General features: G+C 33.0%; 1 protein-coding gene across 1 annotated transcript in view; it reads left to right on the plus strand.

The window, feature by feature from the left end:
* The window catches only part of TRPA1 (transient receptor potential cation channel subfamily A member 1), a 68,858-nt gene that overhangs the window by 32,842 nt on the left and 14,474 nt on the right, over window positions 1-21,542 (plus strand). Inside the window, exons 13-20 of the mRNA XM_044657954.1 lie at window positions 269-383; window positions 855-1,021; window positions 4,703-4,796; window positions 6,270-6,329; window positions 7,632-7,724; window positions 16,989-17,059; window positions 17,511-17,673; window positions 19,255-19,344. Of these exons, the coding sequence (XP_044513889.1) occupies window positions 269-383; window positions 855-1,021; window positions 4,703-4,796; window positions 6,270-6,329; window positions 7,632-7,724; window positions 16,989-17,059; window positions 17,511-17,673; window positions 19,255-19,344 (853 nt within the window). The remainder of the gene's footprint in view (window positions 1-268; window positions 384-854; window positions 1,022-4,702; window positions 4,797-6,269; window positions 6,330-7,631; window positions 7,725-16,988; window positions 17,060-17,510; window positions 17,674-19,254; window positions 19,345-21,542) is intronic.

Raw genomic sequence — 21,542 nt, forward strand, 5'->3', positions numbered from 1 at the left:
TCCATGATCATATTGATTTCAAGTATGCCTCTTGATGAAGATTACAATCTGTCTGTGCCTTCTCATCGTATATAATTTTAAACAAAATTAGTTCATAAATTTTTTTCATAAAAGATCTGTATAACATGTAAGATACCTTCTAAGACTTTTAATATTTGTTTTGTAATAGCACATATATGTTCACGTACATAGAAATATGTATTAACACATAACACACATTCATGTATAATCTCATGTCCTTATATGTATATATTATTCTTTTTAACAGCGATTACAATGGTTGGACCGCACTTCATCATGCTTCCATGGGAGGATACACTCAGACCATGAAGATCATTCTTGATACTAATGTGAAATGTACAGATCATGTAGATGAAGAAGGGGTTTGTATATATGTGCTGCTTGTATCAAGGTTTCTTCCTTTAAAAAATAAAGTCAAATATGGGATCTGGGGATGAGGAAAAAAGAAATAATGGAAGAGGAGAAGTTTAAATGATATAACTAGACAAGAAAGAATGAGCTTAGGAAAATGGTTCTGTACAGAATATTCTTTAAGATGAGCCACAGTTTTCCAAGTGAAATCTCTCTTTCTTTCTTAACCTCCCCTTACTGCTCACTAATGCCAGCAAGAAAATATTCAGAATATCTTGAAGTTCAGGAAAAAATAGGGCTTGGATTTCCAATTATATTTCTCTTCCTGGTTTTAGATTTATAGATTTTGATATATTTGATAGCTCTCATTTGTTAATTTAATGCTACTAAGCAATTTAATTAAAAAGCAAGATAAGCAAACAACTACTTGATGTTTAATTATTTTTAGTTGACTGTAACGTATGTCCTCTTTTCCTCTAAAGAACACTGCCCTTCACTATGCTGCACGGGAAGGACATGCCAAGGCAGTTGCCCTACTTTTGGATTATGATGCTCAAATTCTCATGAACAAGCAATCAGCTACCTTTTTGCATGATGCCATTCATAATAGGAGAAAGGAGGTGGTTATTACTACCATTAGAAGCAAAAGGTAAAATTCTTACCCGTAGAACAACATGCCTCATAATGAGGCACTAAACAGTGATTCATAAATGTAAATATGAATTTTTTACTCTTTATAATTGTCCCCAAATTCCTTTCACATATTATTTTTATTGTTAAATCATTTCGGTTGTGTTTGACTCTTCAAGACCCCATTTGGGATTTTCTCTGCAAAGACACTAGAGCTATTTGCCATTTCCTTTTCCAGCTCATTTTATAGATGAGGAAAATAAGGCAGAAAAGTTAAATTACTTGGCCAGGGCTTCAATGCTAGGGACTATCTAAGCCTGGATTTGGAGTGGCACTCCATCCACTGCACCACCTAGCTGCCCCTTCATGTATTATATCTTATACAGAAAGAGCCTCCGATTGTGTTATAGGATTGGAGTGCTGATAAATAAAAGGTTACTCAAGATGTTTAATAGTATAGTAGAAAAAGCATTGCTATGAAGATAGAAGACCAGGATTCAAATTTCGTATCTACTACATTATCCTAGTGACTTTGGACAGTTAATTATCTTGCTTGGGCCTCAGTTTTCTAATGTGTAAAATGAAAGAATAGTATTTTCTTCTTAGGGTTCATTCTAACTCCATATAGATTTTGAGTCTTTATTGTGTCCATATTTTTTAACTCTTATCTTCCATTTTAGAATAAATGCAAAATATTGGTTCAAGGCAGAAGACTGGTTAGAGTATACAGATGGGGTTAAGAGACTTGCCCAGGTCAGACAACTAGGAAGTGTCTGGAGTTAGATTTGAACCTAGAAACTCCTGTCTCTCCATGTAGTTTTTAGTAAAGTTTCTCTTAACATAAATATTGTTCATTCTAACTTTAAAAGTATTTTAATTCAATGGAATGGAACTTGCCCTATTACTAGAGAAACTGTGGGATTTGAGAGTACCTGTAAATAGTGTTGAGTTAGACCCATCATTATTTTTGTCAGTCCAACTAATTTTGGGGGGATTTGCTTCTATTTTCTCTGTGCCTATTATATAATTTCATTTTGAAATAGTCACAGTCAGATATATACAACTTGAGACACATTCAATAAAGGATACACAATACAATTTACAGATGGAAGAAGAAAAAAAAACCTTTTCTTTTTTTAATCTCAAGCTGGATATCCTGTAGAAATCTTAAGCTCATCATATCTGAAGCAAAACTCATTTCCTCCCTCAAACTCACTTCTTAACTTCCCTATTGCTGTTAAGGGTACTTCAGTCCTTCCAGTCACTCCCAAAACACATGGAAAATACCTCCAAAAATAAAAAAGGAATGAAAGAGAAGGTATGGTATGGAGAGAGCTAAGAAATGGTGTAGTAATAGTATAGCGATTGTACATACAAGATAATATACTGTTAGTTACTTACAAGAACAATATCCAAGAATTGGCTTCCTGTTTTGGATGAGATGGGCCTTTTTACCTCTAATCATTTAGATGAGATGGAGGATTACTTGGTTTTACTATATGGCTTGCCACTGGGTACAACTGAGGTTTTTTAATTTGTAAATTTAAAAAATTTAATGGCATGCTCAATTAATTAATCTGTTCTTTATTTTGTCAATTAAAGTGTTTAGACAGATAAAAATTACCCTGATGGACTGTTTTGATTGCATCCTAAAGATTTTAAAATGTTTCATTATCTCTGCCACTATGTCTTCTAGACTTTACTATTTGTCCTAGCTCTGTACCCTCTACCCTTTAGGTATTTCCATCCGACCTTAACTTTTGAATCTTGCTCATGTATAGAGAATAACAAATTAGGGCAGTCTTGGTGGAATACAATATATGATTGAATCATGTAGCACTTACTAAGTGGTCAGGGGTAGTATGTTTGATGCTGAGGATGCAAAGACAAAAGTGAAATAGTACCTTGCTTCAAAGATGATGCAATTTAATTGAAAGAGACAATACGTGTACATATATAGATAAACAAAATAGATAAAAGGTGATTGAGAATGGGGAAGAATAGGAGGAATGAGAAAATATTTCTTGTAGGACATCTAAAAGGTGAAAATAAGGAGGGGAAACATTTCTAGGTATTGGTGATAGCCAGTGAAAATTCATGGAGATAATAGTTATGTGTGAGGAACAGTAAAAATGTAGGTTTGGCTCAGTCACTGGAAACATGAAGGTTCATGATCTATAATAGAGTACCAAAGGCATTTTAAGGTAGGATTGTAAAGGGCTTTAAACAACAACCAAATAATTTATATTTGATGTAAAATGTAATAGGAAGCCATTAGAATTTACAGAACAAAGGAGTAGAATTGTGCTATACGAAAATTATTTTCTCATCTTTGTGAAAGAAAGTAATATATGATAATCTCAGAAAGTTAGGCTAGAAGTGGACTATGCAGGGATTTAAAATCTAAAATAAGGAATTTGTATTGTATTTTAAAGGTAAAATAGCCTCCAAGTTGCTCCTTTCTTCACAGAGCTTTGTATTTCATTTCCTGACATCCATAAATGACTTTTCATCCTTTTTTAATTAAAACAAAAATGAGTGGCTCCATATATCTTCTGAGATACAACACATAAAGTCAAGCCTAGCATTTATAAACTTCCACAATATGGCTACAATCTGTTCATTATCCTATTAGATCCTTTCATGTATTTTACATTTCTTCTAAAATGGGCAGGTAACTGTTCTGAATCCATCCATATTTCTTTGCATTGGTACTAATTTTTATATCTATGATACATTACCTTCTCTTGGCCTCAGAACTTCTAGAGCAACTCAGGCACCAATTTTCTACTTAAGGCCTTTGATTGTCTGTGTTCTCTCTTGAAATTACTCTGAGTTCCACTGTATTTACTACTTTTGAATGTTTCTTAGCTGTTCAAGGGCAAAGAACTATTCTGTCTCTGTTACTTCCTTGTGCATAAAAGATAGTTAAGAAATCTGTTGGAACAAAAAAAGAAATCTGTTGGATTGTATTAATAATTTAATTAATAGCTTAATTAATATTTAAAATTTTTAATCTGTTATGAGCCAACACTCTGCTATTGCCGATTGGATATTGTCACTGTTATCAAACCCATCAATTTCTTGCCATGCATAATCCATCTTTAGGAAGAGGAAAAGACAAATTATGAAAGCCACTTGAACCTAGAATAGGCAACAGCAAAAGAAATGGCTCCTTGTGAAATGCAAGGTGATTATCATAACCAGTGTTGCCACACCTACAAGATACATTGTGACCTTCCATTGATCTTGGTAGCACTTGTCAATATGGCCCTATCACTTCCAGAGAATCAGTCTGGTTCACTTAGGTGGTACAGTGGATAGACCATCCAATCAGATGTCAGAAAGACCAGAAGGTTAAAATCCAGCCTCAGACAGTACCTGTGTAACTCTGGGCAAGAACCTTAACCTCTGTTTGCCTCAATTTCCTCATCAATAAAATGGGAATCATAGTACAACTTACCTCTCAGGGATATTATAGGGATAACATGAGATACTATTTTTAAAATGATTTGCCAAACTTAAGGCACTCTATAAATACTATTTTTTTTCCATTATTCAGCCTGACTTTCACCAAGTCAATAGTATTGTAAATCATAATTGAGCAGGAAGATCTCATTTCAAGTTTTAATCTAGTATTTTTGCTCTTATCAAATCAGAATGATAAATAATTGTTTGCTTTCATTTTTCTTTTCAACAGATGGAATGAATGTTTGACAGTATTCAATGTTCTTTCTGTAACCAATAAATGTGCTGTGCTGGAGATGGTGGAATACCTCCCTGATTGTATGAAAGTACGTTCTGCAGGGCTGGTTTAATATAATAACACAGTCTTATCCAAACACAATTCTTAACTTCAAATAAAGATTCATTCTCCTTCCCCCTACTCTCAGAAGATAAATATAGTATACCAATAAAGAATTCTAGGCAAGTAGCATGAGTGAGAAATTCAGCTTTGAATTAGAAAAAAATTCTGGTTCTTAAATCAATAGATATGGGTTTGAGTCAGCTTAAGGAAGTCACTTAATTTCTCAAGGCCTTAATTTCCTCATCTCTCAAATAATACATTTGCATACAAACGCACAAAATAAAGGTTGCAAGCAGAGTCAACTAGAAATCCTAATGTAAGGAGACAAATCTGACCTCAGAAATGTCATCGAGAATGGGTGTGTGGTACCCATAAATAACAGAAATGATGGGAATCTTGGGGGTCAGGAGGGAGTGACAACTTCCTTTTCAAATTTGTGATTAGAGAAAAGCTTCTCATGATGCGATGTGCATCCATACCATAGGAGACACATTCCAAAAGGAGAGAAAGGATAAAGTCCCAATGACTAAAATTTCTATGGGAAATGTCACCTTGAGAAGGATAAGATTTGAAGAAGGAAATTCTGAAGAGACAGAAAAATGTTTGCCACAAATAGGAAAAGGGCAGTTGTTTGCTTTACAAAAGAAATGGGTGGACTCTGAAAGCAAGGTCAGGAAGAGGAACACAAGTCTACTATATCCCCTGGTATTGAAAGCTTTCACATATGATTACTGAGCCACTGCCAGTGGGGGTAGAAATGATAATAATAATAAAAGACAACCAATTTAATAGGAGAAAATAGTGCACAAAAGGATGATATGAAGGGAGGTGGAAGAAATTTTCATAAAGGATGTAGAAAAATTTTTAAATGTTTTTTGAAGGAGATGACTTGGTCATTTTTAGATATAATATGTGTATTAAAGGAGAGGAAAGTAGAAGCTTCCTTAAGGAAGAAGATGATCCCTAAAAAAGATTTACCAGTTCATTTACTCAAATGATGAGTTGATCAAATTGGCTATATCACAAATTATGACTGAAAGCAAAGAGGAATAGGCTATTTTTTATGATAGACAATAAGGAATGACTATATTATTGAGCAGAAGTATGTATTCTTCAATGATTTTTCCCAGCAAAACTATATAGGTGAGACCCCAGAAAGGCATACCTGAAATTTAGTGTATCCCAATAGCTTAAAACTGCACTGAGACTTTTGGAATACCCTGTTAGGAATATCTGTAGGAATCTGGTAGGAGTAAAGGAATATTTCTTACTTAAGATCTTCAGTATGATTCTTATGTCCTTTTTTCTTTCATTATAATTACTTTTCTAAATGAGCAGAAAAATGATAGGAATAAAAATCTTTCAGGCTTTAATTTTAATAGTACTTTTATGTCTTGCAGTATATTTACCTTTATGATCCTAATAAAACAAAATTATAACTGATTCTTCTCTATCAAAGACTCTTTTAGATATCTGCATTGTGGAGTCTTCAGAAGAAAGGTCATGCCAAAATTTCCATGTAAGTAATTTTTTTTTAAATCTCTATTTTTTAGTAATGTGAAAAGGAGAAGCAGCATAATTTAGAACAGTTATGGTGAACCTTTTAGAGACCACATGCCATGCTGCTCCCCCCCCCCACCAAGTGCTGCCCCACTTTACCCCAGACAGGAAAGGTAGAAAGGAAGGGGAGTGGCTCAAGTGCTCCACTCAGGGGAGGGAATAAGCGCTTCCATTGGACTACTGACAAAGGAGCAGGGAGGTCGTGAAGAGGGGGAGGGTAGCAGCTCCACCTGAGTCCCTCTGCCTTTCCAGTAACTAAACTCTGGTGGCTGATGGCATGAGTGCTCACAAAGAGGTCTCTGCATGCCGTCTTTGGCCTCTGTGCCATAGGTTTACCATCACGAATATAGAAGATAGTGTGATGGATCTGGGTTAGGAAGGCAAGATTTCAAATCCAGGCTCTTACACTTAGTGACTGTGTTGCCAGAGGCAAGTCACTTGCCCTCAATTCTCATTAAACTATTTCATATTTTGTCCTAGATATATAGATGTAGAGCCAAGAAAAGCTATAGATGACAACTAGTTCAGCTAACCTCAATTTGCAGCTGAAGAAATTGAGACAAATGATGGTTAGATCAGTTGTCTCAGGTTTCATGAGTAGCATGTATCGAGATTGAGATTTGAACTTATGTCCTTTGACTCCAGGGGCAGTGTTCTTTCCTCAATTCCATGCTGTCTTACCTACTAAGTGATAGATTAATTGTAATCAGTCTTGGTGGGTTGAGTTCCTGTACTCACAAAACAAAGAATATTGATCTATAAATTAATGTTCAAGTGGATTTTTGTGTAGAAATGATAATTAAAATTTTAAAATTTTAATTTATTTTTGTAATTTTAGTAAAATATGTTATTTTAAAATTTGACCCAGCAGTAAGTTTTTAGTTTCTAATAAGGGTTTTTTGTTTGTTTCTCTGGTTCAGATCTGGATAGCATGATTTTTAGATTATTTTTTGTTTTTGATATTTTTAGATTTTGGTATTACTTTGTATCACTTAGAATTTTATTTTCTTAGGAAAATATGTTTCTGCCTAACAAAAAGGATTATATTTAGCTATCATCTGAAATACTAAATAGTTCTAAAAGTACAATGGCAATTATTTTACTGATAATGTTTTTCAGGATATTTATGTATTAAGGATAAAATATATAAATTAATGCACTTGAATTATTGCTTATTATGGGCTTTCCTATTTTCATTCATTTATTTATCTAGAGAATGTTATTGTCGTGAATTATTTTTATTTTAATATTCATTCTACAGGTTGAGTATAATTTTAAGTATCTTCAAAGTCCAGTAGAACTAAGAGAGAAAGAGGTCAATGCCACAGTTTATGGGCCACTTACCACACTCAATGTAAGTATTATTTTTCAGTGGTACATGCCATGATGTTATAACTGAAATTACTTCAAAAAACTATTTAACCAGAGCTTCTTAGTCTTAGAAGACCTTGGTCTTTAAAACAGATGAATTTTAAAAAAGAAATAGCTATTTCAAGATAATTGATTTTTTAATGCACTATATTTTATTTTATGTATTTAAAAATGGGCTTGAGAAGACCTCTGGCTTTACCAGACTGGTAAAGGGCCCATGGCACATGCATAAAAGATTAAGAATACTTGATTATAGATGAAGAAATTAATCGATTAATCCTTTCCTCTATGCTTCATACCTTTGAATTTTTATTCTCAGTTACTGTAGTTCTCAATGTATCTAATATGTCTTTCCTCGACCTAGAAATCACTATGTATTCAGAGGACATTTTAAGTTGCACAGATTTACACTTTGTATCTCATGACATCTGCATGAAGAATTTTAAAGTTCTGTGCAATAAATGTGAGGATTCATAGTAACTCAGGCAATCAGCCAATATCCTGAACGTGGGGTGGTTTCAAAACTTTAGATATCCCTAGTAAACCTAAAAAGTTGAATACAAGAAACATCATACTCATGCAACTCAGAGTCTATCATTAGGGATTTGTACCAAGTCAACACAGAATCTCAAGGATTCTCCCTCATCTACTACCTCCCTGCCCACCTCCATTCCCACAGACACACCGTGTTCTCTTACATTTCCAAACAATTTAAATAAGCTAATAGAATCTAACTTAAAGTTGTCATGCCCGTAGCTGAGTTAGGCGAGTTTGTTTAAGAATATCAAGGCATCTGTGAAATAGCCCTACCGATTTTAGAAATATAAACATCTGGACAAAATCCAACACAGACCAATGTGGAACTGGGAGTGATAGAATTAGAGAGTCATCATTTCCTTTCTGGTGCACATTGATATGGAGTTCACTTGAAAAAATATACTACCATGGTGCATAAATTGAATATAATTTTGAAACCAATGTGTACCTGATGCCTATACTTCAGTCTGCTGGCATTTATACTACCAGCCGATATTTGTGTTTGTAAATAAAGTGGCAGAACTTTCCCAATGTCATAGATTTCAATGGCAGATTTTTCAGATTCTTCAAGTGCTGAGTAAATTTCATACAATTTACTTTGCTTCTTTATCTTCAGATGCTCAGAGAGTACGAAACTTTTGAATACCAAACAGATAGAAATCCCATGTTAAAACAATTTATTATTATTTTATATGATATTTTTAAATGAATGGTTTGTGGCATATCATTCAAGTTATGTCCCCACTTATTCTACACAACTTTAGAGATCAAAGATATCCTCCCTCTTTTTTTTTTAACTTTAGGTTTTATTGATGTGTTTTGTGTTTATGTTACAAGCATTTACAGATCACACCAATTGTCTTTTGTAACAAAGAAAAACCATCATATAAAATAAAAATGCAGTGACCTCATCTGAAAAGGCATAGAATATTTTAAAAAAAATTTTAAAATGGACAGAAATCTAGTTCCTTCTCTCATTCCATTTAAAAAAAAGAAAAATATATTTCTTTTAAGAAATATGCACTGTCATGCAAAATAAATTACCTCAGTGGTTATGTGTGTTTATATCATTTGACACTATGAATCTATCACCTTTTTGTCATAGATAAAATGCATTATCACTGGGTCTTTGTAATCATGAACTGTCATTATATTGCATAGGGGGAGAGAGGAAAAAGTATTTATTAAGAACCTAGTTTGGGAAGTTTGTCAAGCACTTAAATTTTTTTATCTTGTTTGAACCTCATTAAAAACCCTGTGATTATCCCCATTTTGCAGTTGAGGACACCGAGTCAGAAAGGTGAATTGATCAGCTAGTAAGCATCTGAGGTTGGATTTGAATTCAGGTCTTCCTGACTTCAGACCTAAGGTTCTATCCACTGTGCCATCCCGCTGCCCTATAGATCATAGTTTCAAAGTTGTTGTAGTAGTTGTTTTTAATCTTTATATTTTCCTAGTTCTACTCATTTCATTCTTCATGAGTTTAGGAAAGTCTTTGAAATTGTTCATTTTTAAAATATTGATGTTTAGTTAAGTTGTTCTTCTGGTTCTTATTTCATTCTGGAATGTTTCATACAAGTCTCTCCATGTCTTTTTGAAATCTGTTTCCTTATTTCTTATTGTGCAGTAGTACTCTGTCATATCTATATCCAACTTACACATCTATTTCTCCATTAATGAACATACTTTCAAGATAATTTTTTACCACTAAAAATACTTGCAATAAGTATTTTTTTTTAAGTCTAGGTCTTCTGTATTTATTTCAACAAGTTTGTATGTGAAACTCTCATTCTTACTGTTTTTGTTCTAACTTTTTTTAAACCCTTAACTTCTGTGAATTGGCTCCTTGGTGGAAGAGTGGTAAGGGTGGGCAATGGGGGTCAAGAGACTTGCCAAGGGTCACACAGCTGGGAAGCGCCTGAGGCCGGATTTGAACCCAGGACCTCCAGTTTCTAGGTCTGACTCTCAATCCACTAAGCTACCCAGCTGCCCCAATAAGTATTTTTATATTAACCTTTTCCTCTTTCTTTGATCATTTTTGGATACAAGCCTAACAATGATTTATCTGAGTTTAAGGACATACTTGTAAAATATCTTTTTGCCTATAATTACAAATTGCGTCTACGATGGTTGTACCCATTCGTAGGCCCATTGATAACCTTTCAATATACCCATTTTCCCACAGCCCCTCTAACATTTATAACTTTTATTTTTTGTCATTTGTGCAAGTCTAATAGGAGTAAGATGAAATATCATAATTGATTTAAGTTTTTTATTTCTCTAATTGGCAATTTAGAGTATTGTTTCACATGTTTATAAGTGTCTTGATTTTTTTACTATCAAGTATTGTGTTTTATCCACTGGGGAATGGCTCTTTTTTCTCAAAATTTTGAATAACTTCCTTATATATCTTGAATATTAAACTTTTTTAGAGAAATTTTCCACTAATGTTTTTCCCAGATGTTTTCTCTTTAGCCTATGTTTAATAGTTGTTTGTGTGAAAACTTGCATTTTATGTAATCAAAATTGTTTATTATTATATTCTCTGGTCCTTTGTATTATTTCTTTGGTTATGAACTGTTCTTTTATCTACAGATCTACCAGGTCAGTTTTTCTTTATTTCTCTAATTTATATCTAAATCTTATATATTCTTTTGAAGCTTGTCTTGGTAAACATTGTGAAGTGTTAATCCAGATCTTGTTTCTACTATACAAAATGATGAGGCCTTATGTCATCAGCTGACGACTATGTTTATAAAATAGCAGAGTATTTGATGAATTTACTTCTGTATGTTTATATGCCAAATCTATCGATTTTTTAAACAGCACCAAATTGCTTTGTATTGTATTTTGAGATCTGGTACTGCTAGGCCTTCTTTGGTCCCATTTCTTTTTTTCACTTCTCTTCAGGTTCTTGACCTTTTTCCTCCATATGAGTTCCATTTATTATTTTTTCTTATTTTTATAAATAATCTTTGGTAGTTTGGTAATCCAGAGAATGGCTATATTAATTTATATTGCATAATATACATATCCCATCTTATATATCATATTTTTTCTTTAGAGCTCATTTAGCAGCTTTCTGTCCTGCTTCAAGGAAGTACAAAAAGTGCTAGCCTTTCTAATTTGCTTCTGATATTTTGCTTTTTGCATGAATATTATTTGCATAAATCTTTTTGCATGAATCTTTGCATGAATTTTAGATCATGAATCCATTTTGACTTTATCTTGGTAAAAGGTATAGACATTGATCTATGTCTATCTCCTGCCGAACTGCTTCTCAGTTTTTCAAACATTTTTTTACTACATAGTAAATTCTTATCTCCAAAGCTTGAATCTTTACTTTTGTCAAACACAAAGTAGCTATAATCTTTTATTATTGTTTGTTTTACACCATTCTACTCAAATGATATATTTTTCTATTTCTTAGCCAGTAACAGATAAGTTTTGATAGTTACTTTTTTATAGCACAGTTTAAAATCTAGTATTGCTTCATCTTTTGCCTTTAAATTTTTTCATTAATTCCTTTGATATTTGTGACCTTTTGCTCATCCAGATGGATTTTGTTATTGTTTGTTCTAGTTCAATAACATATTTTTGGTAATTTAATTGGGATAGCATTTAATAAGTAGATAAGTTTAGGTAAGTCTGTGATTTTAATTGTATTTGCTCTGCCCACCCATGAACAATTAATATTTCTCCATTTATTAAAGTTTGACTTTTTTTGTATAAAAAGTATTTTATAATTATGTTTATATAGTTCCTGGGTTTGTTTTTGGCAGGTATACTCCCACGTAATTTGTTCTGTCTATGGCTATATTAAATGGCTATCTCTTACTATCTCTTCTTTCATGGCTTTGTTAGTGATATAAAGAAAGGCTGATGAATCATGTGGGTTTACTTTATATCCTGCTACTTTGCTAAAATTATTGACAATTTCAACTAGTTTTTAATTGAATTTCTAGAATTTAATATATATATATATAATATATATATATGTATATATATATACATATATATATACCCTCATTTGTGAAAAGAAATAGTTTAATTTCTTTGCTCATTTTGATTTTTTCAATTTCTTTTTCTTCTCTTATTGCTATTGTTAACATTTCTAATACAATATTAAACAATACTGGTGAAAATGGGCATTTTTGTTTTACTCCTGATCTTATAGGAAAGGTTTCTAAATTATCTCCTTTAGGAATAATGGTTGTTGGTAGTTTTAGGTATATGGTTCTTATTATTCTGAGGAAAAACCCATTTATACCTCTGCTTTTAAGTGTTTTTATCTAAAGATTTTCTGTACTTATTGATATGATCATATGATTTTGCTGCATTGGTTATTGATGTAATATGTTAAAAGTTTTCCTTATACTAAACTATCCCTAAATAGCTGGTGTAAATCCTGTTTGGTCATAATGTATAATCTTTGTGAATTATTTTTGTAGTCTCCTGGCTAGTATTTTATTTGAGATTTTTGCATCTATATACATTAATTAAATTGTTCTGTATTTACTTTCTCTGTTTTTGCTCCTTCTGGTTTAGGTATCAGCACCATATTGTTTCACAAAAAGAGTTTGGCAGGGCTCTTTTACCAACTATTGTAAAAATTATTTAATATTGTAATTATTTAATCTTTAAATATTGGGTAGAATTCACTTGCAATTCTATCTGGTTTGATTTTTTTCCCTTAGGAGTTCATTTATTGCCTGTTTAATTTCCTTTTCTGAAGTAGGCTTATTAAGATATTCTGTTTTCTACTTTGGAAGTATAGATAATTTATATTTTTATAACTATTCATCCATTTCACTTAAATTATTGTTAGTTGGCATATAATTGGGTAAAATAACTCCTATTGATTGCTTTGATTTCATCTTCATTAGTCATAAAGTAACTTCATTTTTGATAATAGTGATTTGGTTTTCTTCACTGTTTTTAAAAATCATATCAGCCAATGTTTTATCTATATTGTTTTTTTCATAACCAGGCTTTCTAGTGCAGAAGGTTCTAGGGGTATCAAGCCATATGTCATTGCTAAACCATAATAGGAAGAGAGCATATTGTTGACTAATTTATATGTGTTGAGCATATTATTCTAAATAAATCATGTGGAAGGTTAATTTATAGATCCTATTCATATCTGACATTATCGAATGGAAAGCCAAGATAATCTAACAGGTGGTTAGTTTACACAGATAATATTTGCTAATATTTGTTAGATTTATTTAACTAAAATGGTCAGAAATTATCTTTAAATAGATTTTTTGTCTCAAACTGGCATGAGAAGCAATCTAGTGTAATTGATTATCAAACATACATGACTTTGGTCAGTTATATCTGGGCTATGACAACAGCTTAGCATTAAAATTATCTGGTCTCTAAATGATGTACAATCCTAGACAAAATATGTTTCTGAAGAGAGCACATGAATTTCCTCTGGAAGCTTAAAAACAACACTGTTTTGACCTGAAAATAATAATAAAGTAGCTCCTATGAATATGTTGCTTCTAAGTTTACAAAATTTCTCTAAGTTTCTCCTCATACAAAGTTTTTATTGAAATATCTTAAATGGAAAAAAAAAGTTGAGGATAAAAATCTGGCCCATCACAAAAATGAGCTTCAGATCTGCTGGCTAAGTGATGCTGGGCCTAATCGTCCCAGTAGAAGGGACTTTTTAAAAGCTCGAGAAAGAATATGAAAGGCATTGTGGCATAATGGAATAGCTGGGTAGTACAATGGAAGGAGCACCCATTCTGGAGTCACAAAGAGCTAAATTCAAATCTTAATAGTTATGTGGCCTTGGGAAAGTCACTCAACCTATGTTTGCCTCCCTTTCCCTCTCTATAAAATGGAGATAATAATAGCATCTATCTTCCTGTGTTGTTATGAAGCACAGATGAGATAACAATTGTAAAATGCTTAGCACAATACCCGGCACATAGTAAGAGCTGTATAAATGTTGTGATTATTATTATGAAGAGAGAGCTGGTTTCTGTCAAGAAATTCTGAGTTCATGCCCTACCTTTGATATATAGCAGTTCTGGGACTCCAAGCAGGTTGCCTCACAATTCTGTTATAGATAACTTTCTAATTTGACAAATTGAATAACAGTTGCTGATTTGTATTGGTAAAGAAATTTCATTTTTCAAGCATTTTCATCTCTTCTCACTTTTCCTAATGAACTGACCCATTATCATTCCTCTAAATCTTCTGTCTCTCTTTAGCTATTGATTTCTCCCTTTTTCCCTACAAACTACTCACACTCAGGGCCACCACTCCTTTCCTCCAAGGCTCTTCTTAACTTCCTCCCATCTGCTTCCAACCTTATGAGTCAAATTAAATGAATTTGCTGAAAAGTTCCCAATGATCTTTTATCTGTAAAATCGAATGGATCCATTTTCCTTTATATTTTTTCAGCTTTTGGTACTATTGACCAATTTCTCCTTTAAATACTCTTTTTCTCTTTGAGTTTTCTTAACACTTTTTAGTGGAGAGCCTATTATTTTTGTTCAGTCATTTTTCAGCCTTGCCCTTGTGATTCTTTTTGGGTTTTTCTCAGCAAAGATACTGGAGCGGTTTGCCATTTCCTTCTGAAACATATTTTACAGACAAAACTCAGTAAGTTACTTGCCAAGGGTCACATAGCTGATAACTGTCTGAGAACAGATTTGAACTTAGGAAGTTGTGTCTTCCTGACTTCTGGGTACCACCTAGGTACATAGCCCTGGAAAACCTATAGAGAATGTGTAGGTAGATTCTCTTCCTAGCTGCCTTGCCTATCATTCTTTTTATTGATCATTATCCATTTCACTCCCCCTAACTATGTTCAATGATGATCTCTCTCAGGTATCTCCCCAAACTATATATCCAGTCAGTTCTGCTCTTTCTCCTGAGTGCTAGACCTGCCTTACCAATTGCCTATTAGCTTATCCAAACTTGGTATTCTACAGGTGTCACAAACTCAATATATCCAAAACAAAACACATTATCCATCTCCCCCCCCCAAAAAAAAACCACAGTCAATTCTATTCTGAACTTCCCTATTATTATCAATGAGCAGTTAAGTGGTACAGTGTTGGGTCTTGAGTCAGGAAGATTGGGGTTCAAATCTAGCCTCAGACACTTACTAGCTGTGTGACTCTAGGCAAATCACTTAACTCTGCTTGCCTCAGTTTCCTCATATGTAAAATGAGCTGCAGAAAAAAATGGCTATTCTAATTTCTTTGCCAAGAAAACCCAAAATAAAGGTCACAAAAAATTAGGCATGGAGGAGAAAGAAGAGGAGGAAGCAGAGGAGAAGGAGGAAATATAATATGTTTCAGTCTGCATTCAGACCCCATCAGTTCTTTCATGGAGGACAGATGGCATTTTTTATTATGAGTCTCTGGGTTTGTATTAAATAACCACAATGCTGAGAATATTTAGGTCATTCACAATTGTTCATCAAAGCTATGTTCAGTGTTTTTCTAATTCTATTCATTTCACTTTCCATCAGTTTTATGTAAGTGTTTCCATATTTTTCTGAAATTATCCTGCTTGTCATTTTTTATGGCACAATTCCATTTTATGTAGTATGTATATAATATATGTTCTATATGCTACAATTAATTAAGCCATTCCAGAATTGATAGACAATCCCCACTTTTAAATTCTTTGCTACCACAAAAAGAACTAAAAAAAATTTTTGTGAAAATATGTCCATTTTTCTTTTTTATAAATCTCTTTAGGAACAGACCTAGTAGTGGTATCACTAGATCAAAGAGTTTACACAGTTTGAGAGCCCTTTGGGTGTTGTTCCAAATTGCTCTTCAGAATGGTTGGATCAGATTGCAATTGTATCCCCACTAACATTGATCATTTGCCTTTTTTCATCCTATTAGCTAATCTGATAAGTATGAGTTGGTACCTCAGAATTTTTTTTAATTTATATTTTTCTAATCAAGAGTGATTTTGAGTATTTTAATATGACTATATATGGCTTTGATTTTTTCATTTGAAAACTACCTGTTCATATGCTTTGACCATTTATCAAATGGAGAAACACATTTTTATAAATTTGACTTAGCTCTTTCTATATTTGAAAAATGAGACTTTTATCAGAAATATTTGCTGTAAAAAAAATCCCATCTTTCTACTTTCTTTCTACTGCATTGGTTTTCTTTGCAAAAGATCTTTTAATTTTATGTAATAAAAATGGTTCATTTATAGCTTATATTGTTCTCTACCTCTTATTTGGGTATATTTTTTCCTTATCCATAGATCTCAGCAATAAGTTATTCCATACACCTCTAATTTGCTTATTATCTCAACCTTTATGTCTAAATTATGTTGGTTTACTTCCAGTGTCTGCCTTGCCATTTTCCAATTTTCACAACAATTTTTGTCAAATAGTGAGTTTTTGTGCCAAAAGTTTGGATCTTTTGGTTTATTAAACACTAAGTTACTATAATCAATTATTACTAGGTATTGTATACCTGATTTATTCCACTGATCCACTACTCTATTTCTTAGCTATTATCAGTGGGTTTTTTTGACAATAACTGCTTTGTAATAGTTTATAAAGTTGTAACTTTACTGTTACTATTTAAACTATTAGTTTACTGCTAGATTTTGTGTTTTTATTACATAACATATTTATAGAGCTTTGAGCTTTTATACTGAATTTTTTAAATATTTAAATTTTTTCTTACTTTACTATATGTTGCAGGCAATGGTATTACATAATCGTAGAGACCTTCTTGACCATCCTGTTTGCAGAGAATATTTACTTATGAAATGGTAAGATTTAAATGGTCAAAGCATGCTAGCTTAGTTCTTATTGACATTTGTATTTATTTTCTTCTGCTAAATTCTGATTTCCAAACAGTATGTTTGTATATCATTACTAAAGAGAAACAATTCCTTTGTCATGTAAAATTTTAGAATCTAACCTAGATACCTGCTTAATTACTACCATGTCATCATAGGAAATTTTGATACTATCTAGTTTGGGCTCCCTAAAGGAATGTTAGATCAGTTCTGAAATAAATCCTCATATCAAAGAATGTTACATCAGTGAAGACATAACTAATTTATTCTTACCTCTAAGGACCTGTAGGTAGACAATGGACTAGATTCCTGAGATATTGATTTTATTTTATGTAGATATTAAGCTTTCTATGGCAAAAGGGAAAAAAACTTTTATTGATAATATATAAATTTTGTTTACACATTTTGTTGTTTTTTTTAGGATGGCTTATGGGTTTAGAGCCCATATGGTGAACCTTGGATTATACTGTCTTGGCCTTATCCCTATGACCATTCTCATTTCTAATATGAAGCCAAGTGTGGCTTTTAATTCAACGGGAAACATCAATAGTACCAATGGTGGATCAAACTCCTTAGATCCTCAGGTATTATATTCATTTTATTTCCATTCTTTGACTTAACTTTGATATTATTTTTGAAATGAATGATTAGATGATCATCCATTTGAATAGTCCTAACTAGGACTCTAAACCAGGGGTTCCCAAACTTTTTTGGCCTACCGCCCCCTTTCCAGAAAAAAAATATTACTTAGAGCACTCTGTCACATACTATCACCATTCCCTTACATTTATTCACCGCCCCCAAATGCACCTGTGGCTATCACTGCTCCCCTGGATCACTGAAGCACCCACCAGGGGGTGGTGGCACTCACTTTGGGAATCACTGCTCTAAACCAATAGGTAGATGACTGAATGAAAACTAGCCTACTTAGTCTATTTGTTGGCTTTACTCCTGACACTAAATCATGCTTGAACTTTATATTCCATCTACCCATCTTGGAAGCCCCCTGAGGGCAGAAAATATATCTCCTTTAATATTTCTAGCACTTAGTTCAGTGTCTGGTCCATGGTAAATTTTTGATAAATGCTTTTTTTACTCATTCATAGTAAGAAAGAGGAAATAAAGTAAAAGAGAATTTGAAGTGGGAAAAAACAGATTTGAAGCCCAGCCTTTAACATTATTATTAGTTATACTGTCTTAGGCAAGTCATTTAACCTCCTTGAGCCCTAGTTCCCTTTCCTTCAAAATGGGAAGATAACACATTAAAATTGCTTCTCAAAATTGTCTTGAAAAAAGACTTTATAAACCTTATAAACTTGAGCACATTATGTCAATGTGAGGTAGCACTATGAGTATTAATTCTGAAATTGTAGTGTATGAAATAACATAGTTAATTTATAGAATGGTATGAATGATTCAATGAAAAGCATTTAAGTGGTTACTATGTGCTAAATATTTTCCTTCCATAAGCAGATGTAAAATTGAAACAGTCCCTGACACAGATTTGGGGGCGAGAGACAGCACATATATTGGAAAGGTTGGCAGGGAAGGGCCATGATGTGAGTCATCATAGAAATGATGAGTGTAAGAACTGAGCATTCCAGCAATATATCTTTTCCAGAGGTAATAGAGTGGCTCTTTGATTACAGTTCCCAGAAGAAAAAAAAAGATGTAAGGAGAGTTGACTATAGTGACAGGACTGAAAATAGATGGGGGCAGGGAGGGAATGAGGAAATGAGATCTCAGAGAATACAGTACAGTCACCTACTTTTTTTCTCCTCTCAGGCATGGTCTCTGGTGTTTCATTTTGACAAGTGGAGCAATAAATAGTGGCATAGAATTTGAAGCTATTTGGTCTTCTTGTCTATTTGTTGTTCTTACTGTGTATCTTGTTTTTACTTTCTCGTTGAGGTACAGAGCTATATTTTTCTATAACTCTGAAAAAAGGAAATATAATTTTTGCCATCATTTCTTCATTTCCATAAAATTAATACATTGTCTTCAGAGTGGCCTCTGTGTTTGAATCAGAAGTGAGGAATATAAAATAAAAAGAAAGCAAAATAAAAATAAAAAATTAGCCCCAAATAAGTGTGAACACATCAAATTATCTTCTTTTGCACTGACACTTCTTTAAGCTACTTATCTTATGTGCTTTTCTGTTTCAGAATTCATATCTCACAAAAGTTTGCATGATTTTAGTTTTTCTGTCAAGTGTATTTGGATTTTGCAAAGAAATGATCCAAATCTACCAACAGGTAATCAATATATTTTCTCCATCTTTATAATTGCACCTATGACAAAAAGAAGGACATTGATTTTGCCTACTGAAGACCCTTATTGTAAAATTTTTATTTTGGTAGAAGCAGCTAACATGACTTTCTTAATTAGAACTCACAACATGTACATTAAAATATTGTAGGAAAGAATTGTACTTATTGCTGGTTCCTCTATTGGGTCAGAAACGGATTCTATGTGATTTGTTTTATGCAGTATGAATCTGAGTCAAAGAAATCTAGATTGCTTAATTAATGGGTACTATATGATTCTCCTTATGTCTGTTTGGATGGGGTTTTTTTTAGGCATGGGAGACACATTAAATTGTGAATATTTTGACTTTAATCTTGTTTTCCAAGCCTATTTCAATTATCACTTCATTAATCAAATTAACAAAAATTATTATAATAAAAATTATTAAAATTAAAATATAAAAATTAAAAAAATAAAAAATAAGTTAATAAAAATTAACACATAATACTTATGGACTATTTTATTGGTATAAAAGTTATCATATTAGAGCATTCTTCTCCTTTAAGTTCTGTCACTATCTTCTCCTTGACATGAACTAGTTTGCTTTTTAAATTCAAATCAAGTTCATTCTAATCTCATGAAAAGTAAATTATCATGATACAGTATTGAATGTGACTTTGATAAAGGCATGATTTTTTTTGCACAGGTAGTCCTGCAAGCCTCCATCTTTTCTGAGTATCTCTCTTTTTCCCTTGTGATTCTTGATTCTTGTATCTCTGTTTTTTTTCTTATTCCCCCTAGAAAGGATCCGATGAACTGGCTTTTCTATAAAGCCATTATTTTCTCTGGGCTACATATTATTTGACCAGTCTAATTATTGTTTCTTTTCCTCACTTGTTAATTTTTCATCATCAGTAATGCTACTTACACATTATCATTGGTTACATACTACTGCATCGTTGTGTTAATCTTTCATTTTAGTTCTTCCAAAATGATCACATTCCATAAATTTTACTCATATGCTATTATTGAGAGAATAATTTTGTTAATAAAACTTTTACTATATATAATGCAATCTGGTCAGCATGCACTCAGTTCCTGGTCCAGCTGTGTTTCCAACTATTGTGCCTTTAAAAGACATAAAGGAATAAGTAATAAAATCTCTGCCTTTATATTTGTTGTTCAGTTATGTCTGACTCTTTGTGACCCCATTTAAGGTTTTCTTGGCAGATACTTTACAGATAAGGAAATGGAGATAAAGTTATGTGGCTTGTCCAGGGTCACACAACTAGTAAATATCTGATTTGATTTGATCTCAGGAAGATAAGTTTTTCTAACTCCAGGCCTGGCACTCTATCCATTACAGTCAAAGAGGGAGAACATTCTAGACTAGGTGGATAGACATATGGAAAAGAGATGAATGCCCCTATACAAGAAACATCAAGTAAGCCAATTTGCCTGGACCATTGAGTTGTGAGGCAGCTGCTACATGGCACAGCAGATTAAGAATCAGACCTAGAGTCAGGAAGACTCATCTTCTTGAGCTCAAACCCAGTCTTAACACTTCCTAGCTGTGTGACTTTGGGCAAGTCAATTAACCCTGTTTGCTTCAGTTTCGTTATCTTCAAAAAGACCTGGAGAAAGAAATAATAAACCATTCCAGTATCTTTGCCAAGAAAACCCCAAATGGGGTCAGAAGGAATTGGACACTGACTGAATTGCCTAAACAAATGTATAAGGAGACTTGAAAATTATGAAGTTGGATTGTAAAAAACTTTAAATGATTCCAGAGGATGTCCAGGTCTTCAGGAATCCAGTTTTTTCTTGGAATATGCTTATATTACAGATACACTCTAGGAAGTTCTAATCCTCATTACAATCCTTCCCAGGAAACTCCCTGGGTTGAGCTTGCCTCTAAGGAAGACCTTATAAGATTTAAATTAGGTTTTGACTCAATATGAAAATTATAAAAGTGGTTATCGTTTCTAAAATATCAACCCCTAAGTCAAAATGACTATAAGCAGCTTTTATTTACAAGAAGATAGAGTTAGTGAAAGTGGGAAATATAGGAAGGAGACAAAGCCTGGTCTAGCCTACCATCCCTAAGTGCTGGTTCAGTGAAGTCTGACTTAGCACCCAGCAGGGGCTTCCCCAAGACCAGACCTCCATGTGGATTTCCCAGTAGTCCTCAGCCAGAAGTCCAGGT

The sequence above is a fragment of the Gracilinanus agilis genome, chromosome 1, assembly GCF_016433145.1.
Source record: "Gracilinanus agilis isolate LMUSP501 chromosome 1, AgileGrace, whole genome shotgun sequence".
Classification (NCBI taxonomy): domain Eukaryota; kingdom Metazoa; phylum Chordata; class Mammalia; order Didelphimorphia; family Didelphidae; genus Gracilinanus; species Gracilinanus agilis.